The sequence below is a fragment of the Carassius carassius genome, chromosome 29, assembly GCF_963082965.1.
Source record: "Carassius carassius chromosome 29, fCarCar2.1, whole genome shotgun sequence".
Taxonomy (NCBI): Eukaryota; Metazoa; Chordata; class Actinopteri; order Cypriniformes; family Cyprinidae; genus Carassius; species Carassius carassius.
The window spans coordinates 17,800,215-17,825,526 of NC_081783.1; the positions used below are offsets into that span (position 1 = coordinate 17,800,215).

General features: G+C 37.0%; 2 protein-coding genes across 2 annotated transcripts; one reads left to right on the top strand and one right to left on the bottom strand.

Annotated features, from left to right (window-relative positions):
• Nucleotides 1–1,930: 1,930 nt before the first annotated feature.
• On the top strand, nucleotides 1,931–6,752 carry LOC132109781 (WD40 repeat-containing protein SMU1-like). Its single transcript, XM_059516120.1, has 12 exons — nucleotides 1,931–2,086; nucleotides 2,595–2,805; nucleotides 2,894–3,046; nucleotides 3,629–3,739; nucleotides 3,856–3,984; nucleotides 4,072–4,191; nucleotides 4,264–4,380; nucleotides 5,238–5,365; nucleotides 5,445–5,571; nucleotides 5,662–5,829; nucleotides 5,920–6,072; nucleotides 6,401–6,752. Exons 1-12 carry the CDS (start codon nucleotides 2,061–2,063, stop codon nucleotides 6,497–6,499), a joined length of 1,542 nt encoding a protein of 513 aa, XP_059372103.1. The 5' UTR covers nucleotides 1,931–2,060; the 3' UTR covers nucleotides 6,500–6,752.
• Nucleotides 6,753–7,177: 425 nt separating this feature from the next.
• On the bottom strand, nucleotides 7,178–25,040 carry LOC132109780 (elongator complex protein 1-like). The gene is made up of 36 exons (XM_059516119.1): nucleotides 24,879–25,040; nucleotides 24,552–24,704; nucleotides 24,345–24,426; nucleotides 23,794–23,874; nucleotides 23,569–23,654; nucleotides 23,320–23,419; nucleotides 22,995–23,085; nucleotides 22,776–22,899; nucleotides 22,589–22,682; nucleotides 21,584–21,814; nucleotides 21,229–21,399; nucleotides 21,069–21,153; nucleotides 19,101–19,256; nucleotides 18,802–18,908; nucleotides 18,548–18,651; nucleotides 18,401–18,454; nucleotides 18,184–18,289; nucleotides 17,095–17,210; nucleotides 16,943–17,016; nucleotides 16,703–16,781; nucleotides 16,472–16,551; nucleotides 16,254–16,391; nucleotides 15,467–15,552; nucleotides 15,234–15,382; nucleotides 13,723–13,846; nucleotides 13,507–13,604; nucleotides 13,172–13,373; nucleotides 13,030–13,091; nucleotides 12,886–12,948; nucleotides 9,947–10,007; nucleotides 9,741–9,854; nucleotides 9,478–9,589; nucleotides 8,350–8,477; nucleotides 7,918–8,069; nucleotides 7,428–7,503; nucleotides 7,178–7,352 (listed from the first exon to the last, which is right to left on the bottom strand). The coding sequence occupies exons 1-36, from the start codon at nucleotides 25,026–25,028 to the stop codon at nucleotides 7,285–7,287; spliced, it is 3,957 nt and encodes a 1,318-aa protein (XP_059372102.1). The 5' UTR covers nucleotides 25,029–25,040; the 3' UTR covers nucleotides 7,178–7,284.
• Between the last annotated feature and the right edge of the window lie 272 nt (nucleotides 25,041–25,312).

A 25,312-nucleotide genomic window follows, 5' to 3' on the forward strand; every position in this document is an offset into this window, starting at 1 on the left:
TATGGTGCAGTAAATTATAAGTGCAGAGATCAGCTTGCAAAAAATGATCAAACACACAGACACTTTAGCTTCACATATGGCCTCCTTTTAAACAATAATAGCACTCGAAACAATGATCCAAGTATAAGCAAAGCATATCAGCACTTTAGGCTTTTTTGTAGGTGTGTAGATAACAAAAAACTGCTTATAGTTGATCAACACTCTCTCTCTTTCTTTGTGCAATAAGACAGCTGCTTTATCAAACGCTTACAAAATCCAATTCTAAATTATGTTCTAAATTAAGATATTTATTAGATTTATAGCTTCAGGCTATACAAACTATTTTTCAAACTATCTATCTCACTATTTTTAAATTTGAATTGTGAGATATAAAACCTTTCTTAATTCTTTATTTCTTGATGGATACAAGTTTCCTTAGTTACAAATGAACATTTAATGTTCCTTTTTCTTTCAGATGAACCATGAAAATAATACACTTGGCAACAGGCTTTAAATGATATTAGAGTATGTTCTCTTTTCTCAGGATGTGAGTGGTGGGACTGTTACCAATGATGAACAGGCTCATAAGTCCAGAATAATATATTAGCTAGAAAAAATACCTCTGGAGTTATAATGTGTGCTGGTTCATAATAAAAACTGCCCGCTGTAGCTCTCAATCTATTTGACACCTCATATTGACTAGTTCATATTAAACTCAAAACAGGTATGAGGTATTGTCCCTATTTTCAAAATGTCACAGCCCTGTTACTTTTAGTCCCGATGTTTAATGGCAAGCATTTTATTTTAATCACGAAAAGAACAAATGCACGCTTGGGTGCAAATCACACAGGTCTGTTTTCTGTGGTAGGCCCAGATTTGGCACATTAATAAGGATGGGAAAGTAAGTGTTATTTCGTGGTGGGCAATTAGATTTGCAGCAGTGAGCTGCTTTTTCTGGGCAGTTAAATGCCCATGGCATTGTGCCCTCATAAAAGACCAGCATGTGAGGCTGAATCAGCAATAAACGCTTTAACCTTGAGAGACCTTCAGTCGCAGGGCGCGCTGGAATAAAGGCGTCTTTTGGCGCCCCCTACAGACAAACGCGAAACTGCAGCTAATTACGTGAACAAGCAGAAGCGATGCGTGGAGTTGATGATGATAATGGCACACCGGCCCTAGACAGAGCCTAGAATACAAAACATGCAATCACAGCAGGATTTTTCAAGTGCTTATGATCGTTACAGCCCGTGTTCAGATAGAGGACTCTTACTCCAGACTAATTTAGATGAGCTTGGAGGAAAGATTAAATGGCATGAATAGGATTAATGAGACATCATCGTATTAACCACATATAGCCATAGTTCAATTAGGACATTTAAGTAATTTTTTTAAACATGCCTTAGAAAAAAACATTACTGTTGTGCATCTTGAGACAAAACAAAGGCACTGATATATTTTAAGATCAATCAGTACAAGTTTCTTTCATTTGAAACAACTCAGACTTGCATTTTAGTCTAGGACTAGGCTTAAGCCTTGTCTGTGAAACCGGGGGATATAGTGTGTGTGTGTGTGTGTGTGTGTGTGTGTGTGTGTGTGTGTGTGTGTGTGTGTGTGTGTGTGTGAGTGATTTTATTAAGTCAATTTTATTAAGTCTTATAATTTAGGTTTATGATATATTAATATTAATGTTTTTTATATTTTTACATGAAATAATATATTTTTGTTTTTACATTTTATTCTTATTTTATTTAAAATAATAATAATAAAATCATATATAAAATCATAATCTCTTGTGGTGTTAAAATACTGCTTTGTTTAACTGAATAGTACAAAAAATCATATATTTACCATTATCAGATTAACGTTGGCAAATATAAAATTGAGTTGTATTATAATTTGGATTACTTCAATGCAAATGGTGATTGTCTGCAGAATAACTGGTGAGGGTTTTGGTTGTAGCCGCTAGTTATCGCTGTTGTGTTCAGGTCAGATGTATTCAGGGCCGTAGAAGAAGACGCGCGTGTTGTTCCTGTCGCGGTGTGTCTTCAGCGTCTCACTGCACATCATTATCATTTTCCAAAATGTCTATTGAAATAGAGTCAGCAGAGTAAGTACATTAAATTGGGTGTTTCCAAACATCACATGCATGCATAATTGTGTATTTAAACGAGCACATAATCTTTACAGGCTGTTTTTAGCGGTCAGCTAACGTTGGTTTTTTTCTAGCTAACTGCGTTAGCATCATCAGGAGCTTGTTTTGCACAGCATAAATATTAAATAAAGTTGATGTCTTTTATACTTTTTGTATTTGATGTATTGAAGATCAGCCTGGTTGGTGCTTTGCCTGGTTTTAGTAGCAAAGACAGCTCGCGATTTTTCAAAGACATGTTTTTAGAAGAACCATTTTGTGAATTGTGGATGTCGAATGTGTGCTTTATCACAATACAAGAAGATTTCTAGACATTATTGTTTTATTTATTCGTTTTCACACATCAATTTGTAAGCAATGCTCATAACCATATAGACACTATATTATTTTATTAAACTTCTTTTAATATATTTGCTCTCCAGTCTTGCAGAGTACTACAATGTCTTCTCTCCTCATGTTTTTCCAGCGTTATTCGTCTGATCATGCAGTACCTGAAGGAAAACAACTTGCAGAAGACTTTAGCAACGCTCCAGGAGGAGACGACAGTGTCTCTAAACACAGTAGACAGTATTGAGAGTTTTGTGGCAGATATCAACAGCGGTCATTGGGACACTGTGCTTCAGGCAATACAGTCCCTCAAACTCCCCGACAAGACCCTCGTTGACCTTTACGAGCAGGTGAGAGGCAGATCAAATCAGGATTTTTATGTCGGTTATTATGGTGTGGCTCATTTTGAATACTGATTGAGCTGTGAATTTTTTGCAGGTTGTTCTTGAGTTGATTGAGCTGCGAGAGCTGGGAGCTGCCAGATCTTTGTTGAGGCAGACTGACCCCATGATCATGCTGAAACAAACCCAACCTGAGCGATACATCCACCTGGAGAATCTTCTAGCACGCTCTTACTTTGACCCCAGAGAGGTGAGGGATCTGAAACAATGTACTTTTTTGAAAACCCAGCAACTTTTTTTTTTTACATATTTAAACATATTGCATATGAAATAGAAATACATTTATCTAATAGTTCTTGCAGTGTTTCCTAAAAGGTTTTGTGAGACTATATCTTTTTTCTATTCTTTTTTTTTTTTTTTTTTACATTTTAAAGTTAAATGCATTGACCTGGTGCACTTAGAAAGCAAAATTAAGAGCATCATCCCATTTTTCCTCAGAATAAAAATTTGTACTTTTGAAACGACATGAGAGCATACATGATGACAGAATTTATTTTTTTGGTGTGCTGTCCTATTAATGTTTTCTCTTCTGCATATCATTACAAATCTAGTCAAACGCTGTAATCATCTGTCCATCCAGTGGCAACATTTTGTGTTTCAATAAGATTACATTATTTTGATTTTAGTTTGATTGCCAAAATAATGGTGCATCATTTTAACTTTTATCATGGTAATTTATAGAAAACATTGGTTTGTGTATATCTACTTGGACTTTTACAAACAGTTTCATTGCCAGTGTGGATGAATTCTGAGCTGATCTATCTGTTTTTAGGCCTATCCTGATGGCAGCAGTAAGGAGAAGCGTAGAGCAGCTATAGCTCAGGCTCTTGCAGGTGAGGTCAGTGTGGTACCACCGTCACGTCTGATGGCTCTGCTTGGACAGGTGAGTTAAACTGCCCTTGCAACAGTTATGCATTAGACATTGTACCCTGGTCTCAGAATTACACTGGAGGAATAGTTCACATTACTGTAGTTGATGGTCTGCCTCTGTTTTTAAAGTCTCTGAAGTGGCAGCAGCATCAAGGTCTTCTGCCTCCTGGTATGACCATCGATTTGTTCAGAGGTAAAGCAGCTGTGAAAGACGTCGAGGAGGAGCGCTTCCCCACTCAGCTGGCCAGACACATCAAGGTACAGGACCAGCATCTGTCCTCCACAGGAACTTAAGATACAGTGGAGATTTGGTACTCACCTCAGTGTGTGCTTTTCACATTGTAGTTTGGTCAGAAGTCTCACGTCGAGTGCTCACGCTTCTCTCCTGATGGCCAGTATCTGGTTACTGGATCTGTGGATGGATTTATTGAAGTATGGAACTTCACTACTGGAAAAATCAGAAAGGTCCGTGAATCTGCATTTGTAGTTTACATATCGTTTATGCACGTTTATTCATGGATTGTGTGTCTTGGACAGGATCTGAAGTATCAGGCTCAGGATAACTTCATGATGATGGATGACGCAGTGCTGTGCATGTCTTTCAGTCGGGACACAGAGATGATGGCCACAGGAGCCCAGGATGGCAAGATTAAGGTCTCATACACACTATATTAAAATTGGACAAATGATTAAAACCTTCAGTGTTCATTGATCATTTGTTTAACACAGAGATGCCCAAAACAGGCCCTTGAAGTTCTTTAATTTGGCATGCCATGATGACATGCCATGTCATCATATCTTAATTTCTGATTATTATTTCTTATTTTGTATTAAAACGTAGAAAATCTTATCCATCAGATATAAATCTGAAAGGATAAATGTTTTTGTTTACTTAATATATATTTGTTTACTGTGTATATTTATTATGCATATATAAATGTACACACATGTATTTATTTGTATTTCTTATGTAAACATATATAACATTTTTCTTAAATATTTACATGCATGTGTGTGCATTTATATATACATAATAAATATGCATTTATATGCTATATAGACGTATAGAAGTAAAAGAAAACGTTTATTTTGGATGCGATTAATTTTTATATTATTTTGTATTAACAACATTATTATTCATATTTGTATTTTATTATTAATAGTTTTTAATAATATTTTGAATTTGTTTTTATTTTAATATTTTTGTTTTCATTTTCATGTAAGTTTTTGTCATATATTACCCATTTCGTTTAAACATGTCCATACAGTTTGTATTCTTTTTATTTGTTTTAGATAAAACTACAAATAATATAATTTATATTTTATTTTGTATGAAAGGAACCTATTAAAATAAGTAATATTTTAAAATATTGTATAATAAAAATAAAAAAGATGCAAACACAGTTCTGTTTGAATGGCAGATCATAGGGTTGCTTGCACTTTTCTACAGTAGGGAGGCTGATTTATTGGTTATTTTTAATGCTGGATGGGTCTTTCTTTTTTTTTTCCAGGTGTGGAAGATCCAGAGTGGCCAGTGTCTGAGGCGCTACGAGCGTGCTCACAGTAAAGGTGTCACCTGTATCAGCTTCAGTAAAGACAGCAGTCAGATTCTCTCTGCATCCTTCGATCAGACCATTAGGTGAGCGTCTCTTTTCACTGTCTTCAGCGTCCACAAAAACCACAGCACAATTCACTTATGCTTGATTTTTTTGCCCCAGGATACATGGGTTAAAATCAGGCAAGTCTTTGAAGGAGTTCAGAGGTCATTCTTCATTTGTGAATGATGCCACACTCACTCCTGATGGTCATCACATCATTAGTGCCTCATCTGATGGAACTGTGAAGGTACAGATGTTAATGCATTATCTCGACTCTCTCAAGGAAAGGCACATAAAATGTAACCTGTGTTTCGGTTTGACATCATCTTTCTCCCAGATCTGGAACGTGAAGACCACAGAATGCACCAACACCTTCAAATCTTTGGGCACGTCTGCGGGAACAGACATCACTGTCAACAACGTGATCCTGCTTCCTAAAAACCCTGAGCATTTTGTTGTGTGTAACCGATCCAACACTGTTGTAATCATGAACATGCAGGGCCAGGTGAGAAGGTCAAGTGTGTTGTTAATGTAAAAGATGAGAATATTGCAATGATTTGGGTTATTGTTTATGGATCTCTTGTTCCTGTTGCAGATTGTGAGGAGTTTCAGCTCTGGAAAGAGAGAGGGTGGTGATTTTGTATGCTGCTCTCTGTCTCCACGTGGCGAGTGGATCTACTGTGTCGGCGAGGACTTTGTGCTTTACTGTTTCAGCACAGTCACAGGCAAACTAGAGAGAACCCTGACCGTAAGCCTCCTCCATCCATCTCTCCCTTCATTTACTAGTTTTTATTAAATCAGCATGTACAAATGTTTGTATTTTTGCGCAAAAGCTTAATGTTGCTTTAAGTTTGGTTTTAAAAAAAAAAGACTAAATACATTTTCACATAATTTGAGAAACAAATGTCATTGTGTAACAATAGTATATTGTAAATATATTATGGTTTCTGTGTATACGAAATCACATTTTTATATTGAATTTGATGTGGTCACTAAATTGGGATGTGAAAAATATCAATTATGTATGTGTATTTTTTTTTATGTACTAAAACAAATGCAATTTTTTTTCCCTACAGGTTCATGAGAAGGATGTGATTGGTATTGCCCACCACCCACACCAGAATTTGATCTCCACATACAGTGAGGATGGGCTTCTCAAACTCTGGAAACCGTAACCACGCAGATGTGATGTAATGTGGGGATTTGGATCGGTTGGGGCGGGAAGTAGAACACAATTAGAATACGTTGCCTACTTTTTTTTTTAACCCTTTTGTACATACCTGTTTTTTTAATGCAGTGGATAAGTTTTTCAAATGGAAGCGTCTGTAATTTATAGTAACAACAAGTTTTGTTCTTTTGATTCAACATTAGATAATTTTTTCTTGTCATTCTCTTCCTTTGTCTCATAATTAAAGCATTTGACCACAAGTTGTGTCTTGCACATTGAAAAGCTAGAGGTTTTAATAAAAAACTAAATTTGGATTTCTGTAATCAATTAATCAACCCAAATTTAAAATTTGTAATCAAAGTTCAAATTGAATAGTATTTTAATATTAATTGAAAAATAATTGATGAATTTTTATTTTAAATTTATAGGAATTAAATGAGTCATTCAGCAGTGGCAGGCCCCTACACTGCAAATTATGAGATTAATCTGTATATTAATCTGCAGATATTAATTGGATAAGTAAAAAAAAAAAAAATGGAACATGGGTTGGTTTGGATTATGGGATTTAACAAGAACCTACCATAAAACCTAGAGTCACACATTCTTCACTTTACTGTAGTTTCAGACTAAATATGATTGTAAACTACAGCTATGAACAAAAAAAACTCAGAAGACAAGATGTAATTTATTATTTAATTATTTTATAATTTCCCATTAAAATAAAAATACATTTCATTTGCATAAAATGACCACAAAATTAAGTTTAAAAAAAAGCCTAGAGACACATGCAAACTATTTGAGTATGCTGAGTTTCCACTTGACAGCGATCCTCATCTTGGGAGCAGACAGGGCTTCTGTGTCTGAGAAGTGAACAGGGTCATTGGAAATTCACAAAGAATCCCATGAATGAAAAGAGCCTCACTGAAAGTACTCACCTTGCTGAGGCACAGCGGGTCTCTGCTGCTGAAATGATGCCATAATGCTATTGGCTGTTGAGTTTGGACCTGTGAGCTGAATAATTCAAGAATTTAAATATGAATAATTTACTGTCTTAGAATTCATAGAAATGTTATGAATTTGTTTTTTCAAAAAGAAAGAGGTTAGACCGTTGCAACATTTAATTGTAAGCAAAATAAACAAGAACAAAGGCATTAAATTATAGAGTAAAAAAAAAGTTTTGACCCTAGATATTTCCCGGAGCAAAAAAAAAAAAGAAAAATGATCATGTAAACCTAAATTATAAAACACCTTGGCCAAAATGGAAAATATATTTGAAAATCAAACCGTAATAATAATATAAATGTTTAAAAATCTGAATATCGGTTCAATTCATCTCAAGTTCTACATTAAAAGTATATTCAACTTTAAAACAAAAACAACCCTAAATGCACTGGAACAGTCAGTGGGAGCCTTTGTGTGACTCACTGGGGTTTGGCCCTGCTGCTGGTTGTCAGTCCAGATCTCTGGAAGAGCGGTTTCCATGAGCTGGAGCAGCTCACCATAGTCTCTCTGCAGGCTGCTGGCTGCACCGTCAAACTGGAAGAGCACCAGAGCCTTCAGCAGGCTGTGAACCTCCTCTGCAGGATCAGACAACAAAAATCATCAGAGTGAAGCTCATGTTGTACATACAGCTACATAAGGAAACTGATCAGATTCATGTCAATACTGTGGAGTCCAAACTATGCCAAACATAAACTCTTAGATGCACATTTTTTGATGTCTGATTCAATTGAAATATGTCCATATTTATTCATCAAATATCCATTCTCTCCATCTTATAATTGCAATTTACATGCATATATTCAGATTTAAATTAGTATTACATGTTTTCGTGTTTCTGTTGTGTCCTCAGCTCACCTCTCATCTTATCAACAATGGTGATGATTTGAGTAAGTGCGTTCAGGAGGGCGATGTCCTCGAATGGGCTTCCCTCCTTCAGACTGTGTTTCTTTCCCTCTGCTTTCCTACGATTCTTAGATGACCTCCTGCAGATCAGTTAGCAAACTTCAACCTTCACATTTGAGCTGCTGACAGGTTACAAGACACTGAAACAGTGAAGTGTTTGTTAGGGATGCACCAAAATGAAAATTCTTGGCCGAGGCCTAAGACAACGAAACACTGGGCCAAACACTGAACATAGCTTTTCACATTTTTTTCGCCAATTTTTTCACCATTGCATAAACGGAGTAGCCAAAATATGCTTTTTACTGTTTTGTCTAGGTTTAAAAAAAAAAAATCATTTACAAAATGACAATTTAAAAATATTTTAACATTCTAGCAGACACTATACCAACAAAGCACAATTTAACTTTAAATTAACAAGTTAGTTTAAAATATTTTAGGCCATTTTTGAGACCTCCTTCTTGAATTAATAATGTATTTTTTTTACTGTACAAATAAATTCATCCTTGCTGAGCAGAGGCTTCTTTTAAAACATGGGAAAACATTAGTTTACAAATACCAAATTGATAACTGTGTTATAATAAATGTATTAATAGAACTGTTCTTATTTTATTTTAGAAATACATAAAAATGTTACTGAGTTACAGTTTCAGCAAAGATTTTCCTCGTGCTTTGGACTTTGAACCCTGGTGCTGTGAGCTCACGCAGCTCTGTTTGTATACATGCAATTTGTGCATGTATTAGAAAACATAACGTTCTGCAGTTTGTTTACTATATCAATCATCATCCAGTAATCAGCCATGATCACCCCTTCCTCTTCTCATGGGTGACATTCGCTGTCGGTGTTTGTAATGATTTTTCTGTCTTTCTTGGACAATTTTAAATGCTTCCTCACTGCCAACATGTTTGCTGCATTAGTGCACGCCTCTATTTGATCACGTCACATCATTGTTCGGTACAATTTATTCGGTCTTTTATGGTTATTATACTTCTTTTGCTATTTTTGGACAAACAATTTCGGCTGCCCATCATTCAGTGCATCCTTAGTGTTTGTAAATTTGTCTAAGAAAAGATGTCACTCACGATGAAATGCGAGAGTTGCTGCGGGAGTATTTTGAGCCAAGATGGCTGCCGGTCAAGACACTGCTGGCCTCCGAGTAGAGCTCAGCATCCGCACAGTCAGGGCCATCCTCGTCTGAAACACCAAGAGGTTGTCAGTGAGCAACGGGAAATAGATTAAAACCAAAAGTGTACTAAAAAATGCTATATTTATTCAAAAAGGACACACCCAGTGTCTTCTGAAAAGCTAATAATATAAATGGAACTGAGTAATATTTCCTGTGTACCAAATAACTCCAGTCTGGCCTTGGCTTTGAGTTCTCGGACCACAGCAAGGCGGTTTTTATGACGAAAAAACAAAGCCTTCTGGGACTCCAGGAAAGATGTCTGATTACTGTGAGCTACAGGAAACCAATTATACAATTAAGATACAGTACAAAATAAATAGAACATTAACAGGTCAATGAAAAAAAATATATATATGATGGTTTACCATCTAGAAGAGCAGACTTCAGATCAGTCTCAATGATATCCTGTCTGTTGTACAAATAAATCTGAAACAAGAAATAAAATAAATTTAAGTTTTTATATAGCTATTGATAAAACAAAAAAACAAAAAATAATTTTATATATGGTCCTACGAATTATAGTCAGGTGCGACTTATTTATCCAAATTAATTTGACATGAACCAAGAGAAATGAACTAAGAGAAATGAACCAAGAGAAAACATTACCGTCTACAGCTGCAAGAGGACGCTCTATGCTGCTCAGTGCTCCTGTACAGTCGTGGCCAGAAGTTTTGAGAATGACATAAATATTAGTTTTCAAAAAGTTTGCTGCTAAACTGCTTTTAGATCTTTGTTTCAGTTGTTTCTGTGATGTACTGAAATATAATTACAAGCACTTAATACGTTTCAAAGGCTTTTATCGACAATTACATGACATTTATGCAAAGAGTCAGTATTTGCAGTGTTGGCCCTTCTTTTTCAGGACCTCTGCAATTCCACTGGGCATGCTCTCAATCAACTTCTGGGCCAAATCCTGACTGATAGCAACCCATTCTTTCATAATCACTTCTTGGAGTTTGTCAGAATTAGTGGGTTTTTGTTTGTCCACCCGCCTCTTGAGGATTGACCACAAGTTCTCATGTTGGATTGTTGGAAGAAGTTGCTGTTGGAGGGTGTTTTGGTACCATTCTTTATTCATGGCTGTGTTTTTGGGCAGGATTGTGAGTGAGCCCACTCCCTTGGATGAGAAGCAACCCCACACATGAATGGTGTCAGGATGCTTTACCGTTGGCATGACACAGGACTGATGGTAGCGCTTACCTTTTCTTCCCCGGACAAGCCTTTTTCCAGATGCCCCAAACAATCGGAAAGGGGCTTCATCTGAGAATATGACTTTGCCCCAGTCCTCAGCAGTCCATTCACTATACTTTCTGCAGAAGATCAATCTGTCCCTGATGTTTTTTTTGGATAGAAGTGGCTTCTTTGCTGCCCTTCTTGACACCAGGCCATCTTCCAAAAGTCTTGGCCTCACTGTGCGTGCAGATGCGCTCACACCTGCCTGCTGCCATTTCTGATGATGGCTGCACGCGTTTCTTTGCAGGTCACCATGGTTAACAATGGAAGAACAATGATTTCAAGCATCACCCTCCTTTTAACATGTCAAGTCTGCCATTCTAACCCAATCATCCTGACATAATGATCTCCAGCCTTGTGCTCGTCAACATTCTCACCTGAGTTAACAAGACGATTACTGAAATGATCTCAGCAGGTCCTTTAATGACAGCAATGAAATGTAGTGGAAAGGTTTTTTTGGGATTAAGTTAATTTTCATGGCAAAGAAGGACTATGCAATTCATCTGATCACTCTTCATAACATTCTGGAGTATATGCAAATTGCTATTATAAAAACTTAAGCAGCAACTTTTCCAATTTCCAATATTTATGTAATTCTCAAAACCTTTGGCCACGACTGTAGTCTACACTGAATAGAGCTGAAGATCTTTGCCCGAACCTGACAGGACCCGATGGGACCCGACGGGTTCGGGCTTAATTTATATCATCTTACGCGGGCTCGGGTTGGACTCGGGCTTGCGCTCCGGTATGCGAGGTAAACGAGCAGTCATGTGATGTGTTTCGATTAGCGCGAGAAAGATGCGAAAATGGATGCTGAGTAGGTGTAACGATTACGTTTTGGTTGCACCAGCAACTAAAGCAAAGTCTGAGTTGTGGAAAAGTTTTGACCATGTTTATAATGAGAATAATGAGTGAATAATGACGCACCATCAGTGAGCGCAGTTACGCGCTGAAGCCATCTACACTGGATTCAATAATTTTCCTCCACAAAAACATGTGGGCTTAGCCTAATCTCTGTGAGTAAAGGTTTTTTCAAATGATAAATATTCATTGAGTCTTAAATGCATAATGTGGACAGGGTATTTATGCTAATGCATTATTATTAACGCTTGGCATTATTCTTCTATTAAACATCAGCTGCTAGTGGCGAAGCAAATCTTAATTTCGTTATTGCCAAATAACCATCTTAATTTTACATTTATCTCAATTTAATTTGTTAAAAAAAAAGACTTGTTTTTATTGGTGTGTTGGTCTATTTATAGGCTAAATGAGCCTATGTCTATTTAGAGTGCTGAGATGTTACGATGTTACAGAGGACTTCTTTATTCCAACTTCTAAGTGGCCTAGTCTACGTTAGTTATGAATAAATTATGTTAAAACGTGTATAAATGACTCATTCTTGACAAAAGGCAAAAGAGCTTGTGTGTGCGCACATTTGAATAATGTCGGGCTGTAAATGGGTTCGGGCTTTTAAAAAGCTGTCAATCAAAATGTACTTGTCGGGCTTGGGCCGAAACCTGTCGGGCTCGGGTCCTGTCGGGCCTAACTTTTATGGCCCGATTACAGCTCTAACACTGAAAACATAGAGCGCCCTCTCGCGGCTGTAAACGGTAATGTTTCTCTTGGTTCTTGGTTCTAAATAAATGCGACTTATAGTCCAGTGCGACTTATATATGTTTTTTTCCTCATCATGACGTATTTTTGGACTGATGCAACTTATACTCAGGTGCGACTTTTAGTCCGAAAAATACGGTGTATATATATACATAGATAGATAGATAGATAGATAGATAGATAGTTTTAAGTATCTTATGCTCACCAAGATTTAATTTGCTTGATAAAAAATACAGCAAAAACTGAAATAGTAAAATATTATAACTTAAAATAAATAAATAACCACTTTAAAATGTAATTTATTACTGTGATGCAAAGCTGAATTATCAGTGTTGAAACCCTGTATGTATATATGTATGTATGCATGCATGCATGCGTGTGTGTGTGTGTGTGTGTGTGTATGTATGGGTATATACATATAGTAAAAAGGAGGAAAGAGATGAAAAAAGAGGTTCACCAATCGGAGTGCTTCTTCCCATGCAGCTCCCTGTATCAGAGCAGAGATGGCCTCCTCACAATCCTACCAACAGACAGGTATGAGCACATGACACAGCAGACCACAGTCTTGGAAACAATGATGACTATGAAACATACACTCTACCTTAGCATACTGCTCCAAACACAGGGCGGCATGCTTGTGCCTCCTGGCCTCCAGAAGTTTCTCTGAAAACATCAGACATTCAACATGGCTTACGGATATTCATAATCTCAGTAGGAAACATGCATACATGACAGATCTCCACCTGCCAGGTCTCGGGCAAGCAGTGCCAGCTGTTCAGGTGGTAATGGGATGTGTGTGGCCACAGCGAGGGCGTTTCTCCAGCTCGTACAGCTGATGAAGGCCTGCAGGGCACGGGCGTTCTCCCCACATCTCCACAGCAACAGTCCCGCCTGCTCCGCCTGCTGCTGCTCCACTAGATGCTCTGCATAGGCCACGCTCAGGGTCTGATGACGTCACAGGGGTCAAGGGTCAAGATCATGTCATCACTGCTACAGTTAAAACATTACCACACAAGCTAAATATTTATGTCAATTCTGCTGTGGCCTTTTAGGTAGGATTTAATCAAATAAAACTTGCCTTGTACTGCTCACTGTTTGAAAAATAGAGCTCAAGAGCATCACTGTACATTATCTGCTCCTTCACCAAGTTTAACAATTCTGTGAAATGTTCTTCACCTGAAAAACATGAAGCAGAACAGGAGAACCAAACAGGGATACAGACGGTGGAAGGGAGTGAAAAAAAAACAGAAGATTTGCTGTCAGATTGCTCATGGATGTCCAACAAGGCTCTCACCACACTTGCTGAGGTGATGTAAGGCCTTCCTGTATCTCTTGAGGTGTTTATCGATGGTGTAGCGCTGGTAGTTCGGCTCCAGGGTCTTCAGCATGTTCAGAAATGGCAGGTACTCTTTAGGGTCCTACATGTTTGAGGAAAAAAAAAAAACAAACTATAAACCAGTGCTAAACAGTGTCTACAACAGACGTGTGCTAGAACTAGATCAATCTCAGATCAGAAAAAGCGGTGTACACGGGAAACGCCTGTTGTAGTGTTATAATGCAATCTCTGTCGACTATTGGCCAGTTTCTATTTTCAATGTGTTGTACATTCCTTTTAGAATATAAAATAATGTAATTGCAATAAAAAATAATATATAATAATAATAATACAACATATTATAGTAATACAAATATGTAAAATGGCTGCTTATATGTGAACAAGAATTGAATTTATTATGTATTTATTGTATTTTTTTTCTCGTTTATAATATAATGTTTTAATATAATATAATAAAACAAATATGTGCAATGGCTGCTTATACGTGAAATTACAAAATGTATTATGTTTACTGAATAGTATTTTTTAACTTCATACAAATTTTATTTGTAAAACAATAAATATATAACATAACATTATATTCAGGGCTGTGCAAAAAAATTTAATGCAATTTTCATGCGCATCTCGTCAGCAAAGGCGCTCCTGTGATTAGAAGTACATCTCCAGCATGTGCTTTCAGATCAGGGTTGCCAGGTTTTCAAAACAAATCCTGCCCAGTTGCTTCTCAAAACTAGTCCAAAACTAGCCCAATCGCATTTCCAATAGGTTCCCCGATAAAAATTGTGTCCCGGGGTTAAAATACACGTTTTTTGGCAGGGTTACCTTGGTAAAATTTGCATTTTAGGGGCTAAACATCACGTTATTGGTATTGTCGCTTCGACCCGCGGACATGAAAAACAACCGCAGACTTGGCAACACTGGTTCAGCTGGAGCTGTATTTACTACACAGAGCCATAGTCCACCGACAAACTACACAAAATCGCTTTCAAAATCAACAAAGAATCGCCTCCGATTTTGAGATCTATTTTGTGTAGATTGTCAGTGAACTACGGCTCTGTGTAGTAAAGGCCAACCAGTGTTGCCAAGTCTGCGGTTGTTTTTTTTTTTCATGTCCGCGGGTTGAAGCGACCCCAATACAAATAACGTGATGTTTAGCCCCTAAAATGTATTTGAAATTCTGAAATTGTTAAATTGAATTTTAATTATATGAACAACATTTATAATATGTTTCATATGCAAAATGGCTGATTATGTGAAATTTTAAATGTAGTTTTGTATTTACTGAATTGTACTTGTTTATCTTGTAATATAAAATAATATTATACAGCAATACAAATATTAGAAATGGCAGCGCATATCTAAAAAAAATTAATTGTATTAATTTAATAATTAAAAAAAAATTATATCATATAATAATGTTATAAAAACGAACAGTTAAGATGAATCAGAGTTGGAATCTTCTGACTGACCTTCTGAGATTTTTCAGCCACCATGAGCACTAGGTCAAAATCGTAGGTGCCGAGGGAGTGTTCATACAGCTCATTCACGTTAACGAGGAAGAGAAGATACTTCAGGGCTTCCTCTGCGCTCACACTGCTGCTGCCACTGGCTGGGTTCACTAAACATTCAAGCACACACACACACACGTAACAGACGCATAATCAAACTTATTTTTATTGGGCTTGAGTGAATCGAGGCTCACCTCGTAACTCATGGACCTTCTGTAGAGCGATTTCTAGTTCTGGTGTTGTTTTTCTCACGTGTGATGTCAGAATACATAAACAATACCTGTGTATAGATGAAAGCATCTCAGAGGAGGAAGATCAGGGCTTGATGTACAGTACAGACCAAAAGTTTGGACACACCTTCTCATTCAAAGAGTTTTCTTTATTTTCATGACTATGAAAATTGTAGAGTCACACTGAAGGCATCAAGGGCTATTTGACCAAGAAGGAGAGTGATGGGGTGCTGCGCCAGATGACTTGGCCTCCAGTCACCAGACCTGAATCCAATCGAGATGGTTTAGGGGTGAGCTGGACCGCAGACAGAAGGCAAAAGGGCCAACAAGTGCTAAGCATCTCTCGGGGAACTCCTTCAAGACTGTTGGAAGACCATTTCAGGTGACTACCTCTTGAAGCTCATCAAGAGAATGCCAAGAGTGTGCAAAGCAGTAATCAAAGCAAAAGGTGGCTACTTTGAAGAACCTAGAATATGACATATTTTCAGTTGTTTCACACTTTTTTGTTATGTATATAATTCCACATGTGTTAATTCATAGTTTTGATGCCTTCAGTGTGAATCTACAATTTTCATAGTCATGAAAATAAAGAAAACTCTTTGAATGAGAAGGTGTGTCCAAACTTTTGGTCTGTACTGTATATCCTGTGTAAAATGTAATCTTATCTCATTTGGAGAGGGAAGTAGAAGGGCTGTACTATACTTCCTGCAATTTACATAACATAAGTAACATTTATAAACGTGGAACTGACTTTTGTGGGTCCAGAGTCTCCATTATTGACCGTAACGCATCACAGATGATGTCCACCTTCTTTCCTCCTTTCCCTGAGGCAGAACTGGAGGTAGTGCGTAAAGGACATGGGTACATTGTTGTAGTGGTGTTTTCCTCTCTAAGAATGGAAACATGTTTTTATTGAAAGACAAATGAAAGGGAAAAGGCATCAAAAAAAATTTAATCAATGCGTTTTACTTGAGTTCAGTGAGGAACAGGTTGATGTAGTTGATGGAGTCGATCTGTTTCAGGAACATCTCAATGTTTGCAAGAAACGCCTGCGAGAGGAATCATGGGATGGGGGTAAATGGGAGTGGTGTTAATTATTTAGTGCCATTCTCTGAAAAAAATGCAACCCATGGTGTAGAAGAATGTGTTTAGATGTTACTGTAAAAAAAAAGTAAATGACAACAGAGCGAGGTCACTCACAGTTGGATTGTGGTCATAAATGAGGTTGAGGTTAATCCTCAGCTTCCTCATGCACTCGAAAGCATCTTTAAATCGGAGACTGAAATAAACAACAGGTATCATGTTTTACATTTTATAGTAAACATATAATGCAATATAAAATAATTTGGGGAAATGAATCCCCTTTTTTTTCTTTTAAAAAAGGTCAGTATTCTCTTTGTATATGTCACATTGTCTCAAGTTTTTCTAGATGTAAAATACCCATCAAGCCACATTCTGAGCTGAGCAAGTACAAGAGCTTGATGATGGATGGTTTCCAGATTCCCTCGTGGCATCTGAAAACAAAACGAATCAATTTATCATTAAAATACATAATCCAAAAATACATAATCATATGAAGATGTTCAGCTGACCTGCAGGATGAGTCTGGTGTCCTGGGGAACCACAGAAACGATGCAAGAGCCTCGTTCTACCTTTCGTACAGTCTCATCGTTCTGATTAGCATCTGAGCTCAGAGCTGACTGCAGACCTGCACAGGACACCAATATAGAAATAGAAGTAATTCAACATATTTCTATAATTATGGAACATATATATTTTAATAATCTAAAAATTTAACTTTTTCTTGTAATTAATTTTCAACAGTCTTTCAGCACAGTAGCTGTTTCCATCCAAAGTTACAAACTAAACATATGCGCAAAATTGGAATATCACATAAAACATTTCAGAATAAAGCACCGTTTCCATTAAAAAAATGAGAAAAACATTGTCACTCGCTGATTACCTTGTGCTAAATATCACAAAGAAAACAATTACTTGCTGCAGCAGCAGAAGGCACTATATACAATAATACAATAATAATAGTGTGTACAATAACTTACGAGCCTCAGAGTACGCAGACGAAAAGCGGTCATGTTATCTTATTTTCGAAACCTGCGGTTTGTGAATGTAATTCTGGGAGTTAATTATAACAAAGCATTTTGCTCAAGCATTTCAGTATGAAAAAAAAAACCTAGCATTTTAGATGCTGTGCAATGTGATCGGTTTGATGGTTGTTCCAGCTGTGCTGTCCCATCGCAAAGTCATGTCTTTTCAGACACGTATAAAGGAATTTATTCAGTGTTTCCAAGTGTTTCCATCGTAATTTATGTCCATGTTTCTTACCGGATAAGACATTTATCCTATTTAATTAAGCGCATAAGTCCATTTATGCACATTTTTTGAATGTATGTGTATCTTTACATTTCCATCAAGCATTTTCTATGCAATATCCCAATATATGCATTAAAATAGGTGGATGGAAACATAACTAGTGTCATATCATCCTTTAGAAATCATTCTAATATGCTGATTTGTTGCTCAAAAAACATTTCTTACTATCAATGTTTAAAACAGTTTTGTTGCTTTTCTTTGCAACTTTGATGCATTTCTTCAGGGTTATTTAATGAATAGAAAGTTTGAATGAACAGCATATTTTTGTAACATGATGCATTCATGTGTACCTTTGACAGAGAGTGTGCTGAGATTGAGACAGTGGCACATGTGAGAGTGTGTGGTGAGCAGGAGGAAGTCGTCATAAACTACAAACGAGGAGATATTGGAGGCCACCTGCGGAAGAGACACTCCAGTGAGCATACCAGCCAGGATTTTGGCACTAACACACTAAATGTAATGCGATTTATATCGTTTTTATATCATTTTTGGGGTATTCACACCTACCAGTGAGTCACCAATGTAGAGGTGGGATCTCTCTGTGAGGCCTATCAAATGTTCCTATTAAAAGACAAATACATAAGAAGCATTTATTGAAACTGACGTGAGCATGATGAAATAAAGGGCAGTGATAGATGGAGACTATATATTCACTTCTCCGCTGAGGGTACATAGTGCCGTCTGAACACAAGGCCGGGGGAAGTTAATGGGATTGCTAGTAGAATCCTTCCATTCTGTTAGACTGAGCTCTGAAGAGTCTGTATAGAAAATTCTAGCATTAACAGACGTCTTTATATGTGTGATTAAATGATTCATTTTTAAATTGCATTAGGAAGAAAAATAAACAAGACAAGGGATGAAACAGATACTACGTAGAAGCCAGATCCTGTTATAATTAGTTGACTGACCCGTGTGAACTTTCCGGATCTGTCCGTCATCAAGTTGCAGTGCCACAGTGCCATTTCTGAGGCTGTGACACAAGCTGATTACAAAACCATCCACTGGAACATCTGACCTGAGAAATGACCAACACCAAGACTTTAAGAAAAAGAGAAACTGCATAAAAGTTTAAAAAATTCTAAAGTTTTTATAATTCCCAGCCCCTGAGCTCATGTCTACGCTCGTTAGATCAGTCTGTCTTTGCGTGAGCTACACGTAATACAAATGTGGACAAGACCGGAGGAGTTAGTTGTTTTGGCGTCAGTACCTGATCTCCAGCGTGTCCTTGGGGTCCTGGTTGTCTGATGGGGTGAGTTTCAGCAGGCGGGTCAAGTATCTTCCATGAGCCACAGCCAAAAACAAATCGTCATTCAACCACAGCAGCAAGCGCAGGGTCAGAGGTTCCTCTTGATCCATGGTGACCCTGAGAGAGAACATCTGCATCAGAATATGTCCTACATGTAATAATTGATATGCTAGCCCGATGAGAAAATGACAGAAAAGAAATTAGCACAAATAATCCAAAAACAGTGGAAAGGAGAGTAGAAAACAGTGGATTTTGCAGAAAAGAACTGTGGAAACAGTAAATTTGTCATAAAAAAAGACTGCTGCATGTAATATATTTTTGTTTGTTGTATTTTTCATGTTGTATATAGAGTTTGAGATTACGAAGCAGGGCTCCAAACAAAAAAATTGAGTAAGGAGTCATTAGCTTCTATAAGAAAAAAAAAAAAAAAACGTTTTAAGGGCCACAGAATAAACATGTTTTATTTATTCTATTATTATTATTTTTTTTTTTTTTTTACATTTAAACATTACAATAAAAACTGTCATGTGATGAGGTCTCATCTTTTCTTTACTTTATTAGCATTTTAATCCATCTTGTTTTGTAACTAAATGTCTTTTCCATTATCTGTACCAATGTGATGGACCATAAACATCACTTAGCCAGTTTGGGCTTCTCCTCAATGCATCCTGTAAAAGTTGGCATACACTATTAAAAATAAAGGTGCTTTCACAGTGCCATAGAAAAACCTTTTTTGTCTGAATGGTTTCATAAAGAACCTTTAACATCTGAAGAACCTTTACGTTTCACATGAGGTTCTTTGTGGCGAAAGAAGGTTCTTTAGATTATAAAAAGTTGAGAAAGAGATGGTTCTTTAAAATGGTTCTGTGAAGAATTTTAGTGTATGTGTGTGTGAGTATGTCTTTCACATTTTCAGTCTGTTTTTCTTAATTAGTAAAATGCTATTTTATAGGAGTTGAATCATGTAGACAGCAGGTCAAGTAAAAAATATTAAAATGCAGTAGCGCATAAATATAGCTAAATCCTCTTCTTTATAGTTATTTTTCTAAGTGACCTCAATGTATATTATGCTGCAATGTTTACAAGCTTTACACGTATCGCAATTTGAAACACTGAGAGCTGACAACATTTACACAAGACATTTCAGTAAGTTGTACTGTAGCCTCTCTTATAAAATAGCCTACCGTTTGATGTTAATTCATGTTCATTATGTACTATAGTAATAAAGCGAAAGATTAAATGGGTTACATGCCGCTAAAGCAATCGCGCCTGCCACATTAAAGAGCGCCAAAAACTTTATTTATCGTTTGTATATCATTATGAATTTGGAATAATTTTAAAGCCATTACTGGACGGCAAATTTCGGCAAAAAAAATGGACTTCAAATAATAAAGAGTTCAGGCATTAACAGAACACAGCATAGACCTAAGATCTTGTTAGAAAGAAACCATATTATTAATGATTATAACAACTTCCCAATGCAAACACGCCCAATAAAATGGCCCCACCTCTGTCACTTGATTGACAGGTTTCCGTGTAGACTTTGGAAATTCAAATGCAAAAGGAATTGCGATTCCATTTGGGTTTTGGCAGTTTACATGCACAGTGCAGAGAAAGTGAAAAGGCAAATTGTGTTAATTAATATTGCTATTTAAATAGGACAGGCACATAGCTCGTAAGATATGAGAAACACAATTGCAAACGGACTTTGCATTTGCATTTTAAATTTGGCAGACACTGTGCGTTCGTTTAAACGAAAATGCAAACGGTAATGCGCGATTTGCATTTGCGTTTGGATTATGTCACATTTTATGCGTCCACAAATTGAAAACGCAATTTCAAATACAATTTGCAATTCCTTTTGAATAATGTCCGGAATATCATTCCATATAAAACACAATCAACAGTCAAACTCAAAATCATCTGTACCTGTATGTCTTTCTTAAGACTAATGGTGCTGAGATGACTTTAAAGCCAGATACCCCAGGTACACCTCCATTTTCAGCTCCACCACCTGAATATAGGAGATTTAAGTCAGAAATCCTAAACAATGTAATGTTTGAATTAAGTTTCAGATGACATGATTTACCTTGTCCATATACATAAATATGTCCATCGGCTGTAAGTGCAGCGAGCTCATTGGTCCTCTGGGCTTGAGAACGGAAGGTGACCAAGTTCACAGGAACAGGAAGTTGAAGTTCAAAAGCACACATAGGTGGAGGGATCACACACTGGCGGAAAGTTGTCAGCAGGACTTTATCTGCAAAACACGTTAGTTAAACACTGAAATCGATCAAACCTTTAATTGTTGGACTGTACTCAAATGTCTTATTTACTCTAAAAAATTATGTAAAACTAGATATGAGAAACAGCGTGTTGTCTGCAATTTATTAAAGTAGAGAGATTAATCAATTATTCATAAATTAGACAATGGTCAAGCCTACCTCCATCAATCACTGCCACATTGGCGTTATCATGGCCATCTGTGCCATGACTGCGCTCTGTGCTCCAGCCCCAGTCATAGGTGTAGCTGGCCCATCCTCGAGTCAGGAGGTGGAGGCGCAAGGACTTCTCCGGATCCCAACATACACACGCCGGAGCCCTAAGGGGCTCACTGCCAAAATGCAAGCTTTGCTTCAGATACCAATGATAATTCCCGACTGTCCACAGCTGAACTGTGAAAGAAAGAGGTCAGATGTTTAAAACAAAGCATTATGGCTGTCTTGTTTGTGCATTTTCAAATGTTTGTTTAGTTAATTTTAGTTTGACTGAAAACCACAGGGAGCCCTTACAGCTTTGGTTGATAAGCACTTTTCATTACAAGCTCTTTTGTTGATAAGCACTTTTCATTACAAGCTCTTTTGTTGATGAGTGCTTTTCATGACAAAAATGGGAAGATGGTTTGTTCTGAAACTTCACAGACACATTCTGAGGACACCAAAGACCAATAACACATCTTGTAAGAAGGAGCATAATAGGTGCCCTTAAATTTTTTAACTAGAAATGCATCAAAAAAAAATTCTATCAGCTCAACTGCATAGAAAATACATGTCTGAGTACCATAAATATTCTTTTTCTAAATTCGTCAGGCTTGTAACTTTAAATATCATTTAAAGATAACAATAATGCTGCCAGCTTTCTAAAGTCATTTTTACCCTCCTGTAATTTGGTTCCAAATCTCAGGTCAAACATGCCATTCTGACCGCCACTAATAATAGTGGATTACTCAGTAAATATATATCTGTGACATTTAATATTTTGGCTTTCATCACTATTTATGTATATTAACAAAATCAAAAATCTGAGTTTGGAAAAGCTTCCGAAGTTTAGTTTATTTGACACAGAATGGCTTTGGTTTATTTTGATTAATCATGCAGCCATAATTAAGCAGCACTGATCAGTACTGGACCCATCACTGAATATGAAAAGCAATTCTATCTGCATCTTACTGTATGTGTTGGGATGGTTGTTCTCTCCAGGCTTTAAGTCCTCCATCCAAACAGCCAGAACAGTAGAGTCACTGTTCCACAGCAGCTCCTTTACCTGAGAAAAACACACAAATCATCAGCTTTTCATGCACCATGACTTGTCTTTCAGATCTTTGAAAATAACATATAGAGAGTAGATGAGATCTACCTTGACCTGTTCCTTTCCAAAAGGCAGATTAAAATCTCCATGCAACAGTCCGTTCTTTTCCATAAACACCACACTGTGTTTGTTAGGGTGCCGCTGTGTGGAAGCGATCAGGCTGCCGGAGGGTCTAGAAGAAAAATCTATTTTTGTCAGTTCACATCAGATCAGTCAGACGAACCACGAAGTCAAAGAAAAAGTAAAAAGACATTCAGAATATTTTACTTCCAGCAGAGAGGCTGTTCCAGACCATTAACAGCCTCGCTGGTGGCCTGCAGAACACATTCTCGGTTCCAGATTCGAACCTTTCGAGCACCTGGAACAAAAAGCTGCTATATTTTCCATTCACATTAATGCATCTGGCAGACACTTTTATGCAAAGTAACTTTCAAGATACACACTTTATCAGTTCATGCATTCTATGGCAACCAAACACATGACCTTGGTGTTGTTAACGCCATGTTCAGCTGTTTAAGCTACAATAATAATGAACAATATTAACTGTCACAACTTTTCATGTAATAGCAATAACAGAAAGTGAGAGTCTCACCAGTCTGAGGACAAACAGTGCTGACTGCAAAGAACTGCCCATCACCACGCCATGTGATTCTTGGCTTCCTGTCATCCCATGGCAGAGCAGGCTGCACTTCCTGTGAAAGTGTATGAGAAGAACTAGGTGAGAAAAAGACCATATTCAAACCAATGATCCCCTGATGATCCTCAGGTCAGTATCATACTTCCTAGCTACAGCGAGTTGATTTGGTAAAGCAGAATGATTCTAAATGGAACAAAAACTTACTGCAGATTTCCGCTGGGCGGCTTGCTTGCCCTCAGAGCCATGAAATTGAGTCTCCTTCTTCCCCCAACCAACTGTGATGAACTTATCTAATGCACAGAAAAAAATAAATAAATACAAAAAATCACCCATCAGACATGATATCTTCTCATATGCAGAGAACACAAGTCATTTAAAAAAATATTATCATTATATTAAGAGGTAAATGAAGACTTTTATGAATTATACCTTCGCCAAAGTCATCCTGATTGATCGCAACCTCAGTTATTGGCTCAAAGTCCTTGGTCATCATGATAATTGTCTCCTGACCTGCAACATAAGACACAAACAAACACAATGAGAAAGAGGGAAAAGGCACTATTATGCACCTCTAAACAGATATACATTGAGTGTCAGGGTTATTATAGTTAACTTAATCTAAAGCCACTAAAAAAATAAAAAAATCTGCTACTTGAAACAATATAAATGTTAAATGAAAAAAAAAAACATTTAATTTAGCAACACTTCTCTTTTCTATTTAGTTTAACTGAATGCCCTAAAAATTTCAAATGATAAGTAATATAAAATAAAAATATTAAATAATCATAAATACACAATTAACATACATACATACATATACATACACACACACACAAACCTAATAAAACTGACAAAAACACAAAGTACTAAAACTTTAAATTAAAATGGAAAATATATACATAAAAATGAAATCAAAGTATAAAAAAAACTATAAAAAAACATGTCAAGGATTTTAAAATAACACTGGTAGTGATATAGACCTGTGGTCAGAGTCACCAACTCTTGATCTGGGCTCCACGTCATGCCAGTTAGACCGCTTTCCACACTGCCAACACATTCTAACTGTGAGAGAGAACTTGATATTGTTAATTAAAAAATACAACAAGAGCATATATATATATTTCACAGAATCATTTAGCAATCATTTTATACAATTATCAAAGCATTTAGAAGAAATTAATGATGACCTGACAGGTGTTGAGGTTGTAGAGAATGACATCACCACTGCCAGTGGCTACACACACTGACTCCTGATCTGGCAGATCTTGTATGGCCACCACAACCCCACTGCCATCCTCTGGGAGGTAGTCCTCTGCCGTCAGTGAAACCTCTTTATGAACCTATAGAAACACGTAATACAGTAAAATTCATGTATACCTATTTTGGTACTAGACATCCTAAACCAGAAACAATCATCCTGGAACAAAATGGGCATACAATACAACTATCATAAATCACCATTACTGGGATTTAAACTTCTAAGAAAACGTTTTGTTTTTATTCTAAAAAAAAACCTCTTCAGTCCGAGGGTCAAACTCTGTGATGGAAAGCTCAGAGGCCACCAGCACGGTTCCAGTCTCGCTCCTGATGGTGAAACACTGTGGGGATCCCGGGGAGGACAGATCCACACACCTGAAGCGCTGCAGCAGACTGAGGTTTCTCATTTTAGGTAGATGAAATCTGAAACAGTTTTGCAGTTTTTGTTAGATTGATCTGATTGCAATCACTAATAAAAGACAAGTCAGGTGGGAAAGCCATCATGTCAACTTCAACTGCACAACATGCATCCTGGGATGCTTTTTAAACACCTATACATGATGGACATTTATTGGTTGCTTTCCCTGAAAATACACGTATACTTCAAAAAGTTTAATAGATTATAAACAATAAATTTAGTCAAGTGTGTCAGAACTTAACCAGTGTTTCCATGGTACTGAGTGATTTCCAT